The sequence below is a fragment of the Fundulus heteroclitus genome, chromosome 16 (genome assembly GCF_011125445.2).
Source record: "Fundulus heteroclitus isolate FHET01 chromosome 16, MU-UCD_Fhet_4.1, whole genome shotgun sequence".
Taxonomy (NCBI): Eukaryota; Metazoa; Chordata; class Actinopteri; order Cyprinodontiformes; family Fundulidae; genus Fundulus; species Fundulus heteroclitus.
In genome coordinates this window covers 12,648,525-12,654,249 of record NC_046376.1, presented here as the reverse complement: position 1 = coordinate 12,654,249, position 5,725 = coordinate 12,648,525, and the positions used below count along the sequence as shown (strand labels likewise).

At 42.9% G+C, this 5,725-nt stretch overlaps 1 protein-coding gene across 2 annotated transcripts; it reads left to right on the top strand.

Moving 5' to 3' along the window:
- The first annotated feature begins 679 nt into the window (after positions 1–679).
- Positions 680–5,293, top strand: dhx58 (DEXH (Asp-Glu-X-His) box polypeptide 58). 2 transcript variants are annotated; one of them, XM_036148422.1, is made up of 12 exons: positions 680–757; positions 836–1,051; positions 1,147–1,351; positions 1,444–1,634; positions 1,754–1,867; positions 2,879–3,011; positions 3,139–3,324; positions 3,432–3,682; positions 3,774–4,085; positions 4,173–4,363; positions 4,441–4,540; positions 4,626–4,811. In XM_036148422.1, the coding sequence occupies exons 2-12, from the start codon at positions 875–877 to the stop codon at positions 4,809–4,811; spliced, it is 2,046 nt and encodes a 681-aa protein (XP_036004315.1). In that variant the 5' UTR covers positions 680–757; positions 836–874. The 2 variants fall into 2 exon arrangements, with proteins under 2 accessions (XP_036004315.1, XP_036004316.1); XM_036148423.1 differs by lacking the exon at positions 680–757 and having other exon boundaries at positions 875–1,051; positions 4,626–5,293.
- The last annotated feature ends 432 nt before the right edge of the window (positions 5,294–5,725 follow it).

Sequence of the window (5,725 nt, the reverse complement as noted above, 5' to 3'; positions counted from 1 at the left end):
TTGTGTGTTTTTTTTTTTTTTTTATAAATAACAACAAAATACACCGGCAACACACGTTTTCTTTTTCATTGTTCCTGAGCTATTGTGCGACTCAAATCAAAAAGTACTTTCGTTTTTCTCTTTACTCAGTATGTTTTGTTCGTGGACTCATCAATTAATATTTCGGTGCACGCAGCTATTCATAATCTTGTTATTATTGTTTATACACGTTCGGATTGGGACTAACTATGGAAACAATTTTTAAATTAGCTAGCTTCATGCTGTGTGTTAGTTGTTGCAGCTTATGTGTGTAAAATAATGTAATAAGTAATGTAAGAAGAAACGAGACTTGCTGTAAGTTTTGTTTTCCTGGTGTCGAACAAGTAGGGGCCGGTTAGGGCACATTGAACTGCCCAGGATGTGGCGAATTTACTACGTTTGTGCGTAAAACCCCCCAACAGAATAAATATATATAGATGTAATTCGCAAGTATGTGTGTGGACAGTATTCTCTTTCGAATGGAGGTTGTAAAAGACCGTCTCTGTGAGTTAGGATCAGGTTTCCCGTGTCGTTGCGGAATGACCGTAAAGTGTCGCTCCTCCAGAATCTCCCCCGGTGGGGCCGCATTTCTGAGGTCAGCTGTCATTCGCTTTCGTTTTCCAGGTTATACCGTCACACAGCTGATTCGAACAATTTAAAACCCGACACCTGCCTTGTGAAGACACAGAAGAGGAGCAGAAGCTGAAAACACACAACCGATCTCTCTTACAGCTGACTGGTAAGCCTAAACTAGCCTCACTAGCCGTCAACTAGAGATTATTGTGAATTAATATGTTCCTGATTCTTCCCGTATCAGAATGCTTTTATTTTAGCGGTGTCTGAGACTAAACACAGGATGGCCGATTTTGGACTGCGCGCCTACCAGAGGGAAGTGGTCGAAAGGGCTCTGAAGAGAGAAAACGTCATTATTTGGCTGCCAACGGGTGGTGGAAAGACCCGAGCTGCTGTCTATGTGGCCAAAAGGCATCTGGAGACCACAGAGAATGCTAAAGTGATGGTGCTGGTGAACAAGGTACTCAAACAACGAAAGGAAGGGGGGAAAAAAATCATAAAATACCACCAGATGTTTTTGGGTTTCTTATTACTCCAATGCTTCCCCGATCACAGGTTCACCTTGTGGACCAACATTACAGCAAAGAGTTTGAACCTCATCTGGGTGATCGTTACAAACTCATGAAGGTCAGCGGTGAGAGCGAGGAGAAGGATTTCTTTGGGAAAGCGGTGCAGACCATGGACCTGATCATCTGCACAGCCCAGATCCTCTATAACGCTCTGATTAACAAGGAGGAAGCAAGACACATCGAGCTCTCAGGTCTGTGAACCTGATCCGGGAACGTCTCTCGTGAAAACCATTGCTGAGCCGAGGCACGCGCTAACCACACGCTCCGTTTTGGTTGCACTCAGATATCACGCTCCTGATAATCGACGAGTGCCACCACACCCACAAGGAGTCCGTCTACAACAAAATAATGAGATGCTACATAGCGCAAAAGCTGAAAGGACAACAACCCATCCCACAGATCCTGGGTCTGACTGCGTCACCAGGCACAGGAGGGGCAAAGATCTTGGACGATGCTGTGATGCATGTGCTGGAGGTCAGTTTAACTATGAATTCAGGATTTCACATCATTTGACATCAGTAACAGTTCCTACAGAAACGGTCTTTGTTCTTTGTCTCTCTGTTTTTTTTTTTTTTTTGTTGTTGTTTTTCCAGATCTGTGCTAACCTAGACTCGGTTATCGTCTCAACTAAAAACTACACACCTGAGCTGGAGGAGAAGGTACCCCGGCCCAAAAAGACCTTTGACATTGTGGAAAAAAGGAAGACGGTAAGCGCGTTTCTTGGTTTTTAGAACATCAGGCACATAGTCTTAAGTATTTGACTAATTCAGGAACTTAGGTAACAGATACTTGAACTCCTACTGAAGAGCTTTTGACATGGACAATATGGCACACCACCCAGGGTGCCATCTCATTTGGGGCAGAAAAAATTGCTCTCTGTCACTCGCAAACCAAAGGAGTTGCAAGTGACAGAGAGCATTTTTTTTCTGCACCAAGTGAGAGCAAACCTTCGTTCTATTTGTAAAAAACAAAACACGCACATCCTTGTTTTAAATACTGAGTACCTTGCCTTGACTTCCATTGACATCCGTTCATTTTCAACCTTTTCTATGGCCTTACTCTGACCCTAAATCTAGCCTTTACCAGTATATACCTAAACCTAATTAGCTATGTTTACATGCACAATATTTCACGATCGGATTGACATGTATTCAGACTAAAAAACAACAAATAATCGGATTGTATCATTTACATTGGCACATGATCAATGAATCCGATCACAATCTGCATTTATATGCAACTGGTTTATTCAGAATAGGAGCAGTCTGACATGCGCACTCTGGTTAGTTTGCCACATTCAGAATAACCTGGTCCTGACAAGCGTTTACATGCTTGTAGATCATAAATCTTCATGCGTGTAGATTATAAATGATCAATTTGGCATGTACCGTCCCCCTCATATACAATTTAATACAATTTCATTTTGGTTGAGCTTAAATCCGATCACAACATTCCGATTGGCTTGTTCATATGATGTATTTTTATTGAGATTGGCCCTTTATTCCGATTACGTTTGTCCGTTTAAACGTAGTAACTGACACTAAAGTCCTAAGTCCTAAACCTAACCCCTAGCCCAGGAAAAAGTGAGGACAAAGTTTTATTAGTAAAATGGGCAAAGCAAGTACACACACAATTTACAGATTCTTACAGGTTCTTGTCCAGGGTTCAAGTCATTCTCCTGGTGCCCTAAGTTACGCTTATTATTTATTTATTTTAAGGACCCATTTGGAGATCATATAAAATGGATGATGGAGCTGATCCATGGTTACATGAATCTTCCTTCTGACGTGAGGCTCAGAGAATGTGGCACCCAAGAATACGAGGCTGATGTGGTGATTCTGGAGCAGCGAGGTAGAATCATTGGCTTGGATTTAATCGTTGTGTTGTTTTAAAGACTCAACAAAAAGAGGCACTCTGATCCTTGAAGAGCACACCTCTTATCTTGACTCTCCTATTATATGTATGTGTGTTGGACCAGGAGTTAGAGAGGACAACAGACTCTTGGCACAATGCGCACTCCATCTCAGACAGTACAACGACGCCCTGCTCATCAACGACACCCTGCGGATGATGGATGCGTATCGCTCCCTGGAGGAATTCTACAACGCAAAGAACGCCACGGCCATTGATGGAACAGACTACTTCCTGGTGGGGCTTTTTCAAGGTGGGGCATCCTGAACTTTGTTTTGTTTCTCCGTCTCACTTGAACTTCTGTGTTCGTTATTCAATCATATTTATCTGTGTGCGTGTGTTTTTTTTTTTGGTACACAGAAAATCAGATGGAGCTGAGGAATGTTGCTACAGATCCTCAGTTCGAGAACCCGAAAATGGCGAGACTTGAGAGCACTCTGCTAGGCCAGTTTGGACCAGACGTCCAGTCTCGGGGAATACTCTTTTCCAGAACTCGCAAGAGTACCCACTGCCTTCTAGACTGGGTCCAAAAGAACAGACCCTTGCAGAAAGCTGGGATAAAAGCGGCCATCCTCACAGGGGCTGGTAATGGCATCACTTACATGACACAGGTTTGTCCAGAAGGTTTTAATTAAAGACCGTAAAGCTATTCCCTGTCTGTAAAACTCTGCGATGAGGGTTGTAATATTTTATGTCTTGTAGAACGAGCAGGCAGACACAATCCGCAACTTCCGAAACGGTAAGCTGAACCTCCTGATCTCCACCAGCGTGGCTGAGGAAGGCCTTGACATCCCTGAGTGCAACCTGGTGGTACGCTACGGACTCCTCACAAATGAGATTGCACAGCAGCAGGCCAGCGGACGGGCTCGAGCGAGGGACAGTCAGTATTCGGTAGTCGCCCAAGCAGGCGGGCGGGAGGTCCGCCGAGAGCGCATCAACGAGTACCTGGAAGAGCTGACGGGAAAAGCCATTGCCAGGGTCCAGAGCATGAGTGAAGACCAGTTTCGCAGAAAGGTGAGGATGTAACAACACCTCTTTTTTTTGTCACATTACTTTTTTTTTCTGTTTACCATTTCTGAATTTTTACTTCTTGATTTTTAGATAACCGAGATTCAAACACAGGCCATCATTAAGAGCAAAGTTTTAGAAGCTCGTATAACAGAAAAGAAAAACCAATACGCTGCCTCTAGCGTCGAGATCTTGTGCCGAAACTGTTTTGCACCTGTGGCGTCTGGGAATGACTTCAAACTTCTTGAAAACTCTCACTATGTTAACATAAATCCAGCCTTTAGGTGAGTAATGTTGTACAAAGGGAACCCAATTTAACCATCATTTCACTTCTTAAAGGGTTCCTTGTATGTTTTCTCAGAAATCACTACAAACTGGGTGGAAAGGTGGTGCTAGAGAAACGTTTCGAAGACTGGGAGCCCGGATGCACTGTAAGCTGTAACAATGGCAACTGCAACAAGGTACAGTCAGCACTCTGCTGAATGATGCAAATAAACCATCAGAGTTGAGTTCATTTTGGATACTTACTCCTGTCTCCACTGACAGGATTGGGGATTCGAAATGAAATACAAGGAGGTGGCCCTACTGCCAAATGTAGCCATCAAGAACTTTGCACTGCAGACGCCTGCTGGAAGGACCACGGTTAAGAAGTGGAAGGATGTTCCTTTTATGGTCGAGGAGTTCAGCTTTCAACAGTACTGTGAAGAGAACTTCCCGGACTTGTTTGATTAAGACACAAATCGTCTCTGGGCTTTTTCTTTTAAACCACTCCACTTTCCACTTGTTTCCAGTGTTTTTAGATGTGTAAGATAAACATTCATTTTACTATTTGAGGTGCTTCAACGTGAAGACCTCCTTTTAAAAAAAAAGTAACTCCATGGTGTTGGTGCTGGCGGGCCAGTGACGTAGAAGCTGAAAACTGCAACTCATTGAGCATGCTTGACATTAGCGAGGCAGCTTTGTTTATGCCCAGGGTCTACTGCATGCATGTATGGCACACTTTTCCTCCGCTTCGTTGAAAGTCCAAGCAGAAAATTAACTTTGGTTTTACATAAACTTTAAACATGAACTGGTTTTTAGACACTTTAGTTGGAAGAAGCATTTAGGAATAAATGCTTAAGAATGAATTTAAATGCTGTTGAATGAAATGTGTTTTCCATGCATGTATGCACTTTTAACTCAATCTAAAGATGAAAATAAATTATTTAAAGAAAGCTTTGCTCATGAAATTATCCTTTGTTTTCACACTAGGTGGCAGTGTCGGTTAATCAAAGGTAACGTGCTGCACTTCTTTTGCTGTCAGACAAAAAGGAAGAGCTGGAAGTGGTTTTTGCCTGTCTCCAAACTGAGGGGATCGTTGACACCCAGAGAGCCTCCGGTAGCAGATCTGTTTCATCCACAGATGTGCTGTAAACAAAGCAGGACAAAATAAAAACGGATCATGAACCCAAACTTGCATACCTGCAGAAAGACACTCAACTGATTTCTTCAGTGAAGACTCTTCTAAGCCACGACAAGCAAAGGCCTCAGTTCTGTTTGGAGGATATTAGCTCGTTAATACTTCTTGACTATTTGAAAAGTACTGCTGATAGTAACCTTGGTCTCCTTTAAACCCTCAATACTTGATTCAAAACAGGTGAATTTCT

What these genes read in the sequence shown, in the direction of transcription:
- dhx58 (XM_036148423.1), top strand. Translation starts at nt 875, where the DNA reads ATGGCCGATTTTGGACTGCGCGCCTACCAGAGGGAAGTGGTCGAAAGG. An exon ending in CTGTGATGCATGTGCTGGAG is followed by an intron (nt 1,635 to 1,753) that starts GTCAGTTTAACT and finishes TTGTTTTTCCAG; the next exon opens with ATCTGTGCTAACCTAGACTC. An exon ending in AAGACCAGTTTCGCAGAAAG is followed by an intron (nt 4,086 to 4,172) that starts GTGAGGATGTAA and finishes CTTGATTTTTAG; the next exon opens with ATAACCGAGATTCAAACACA.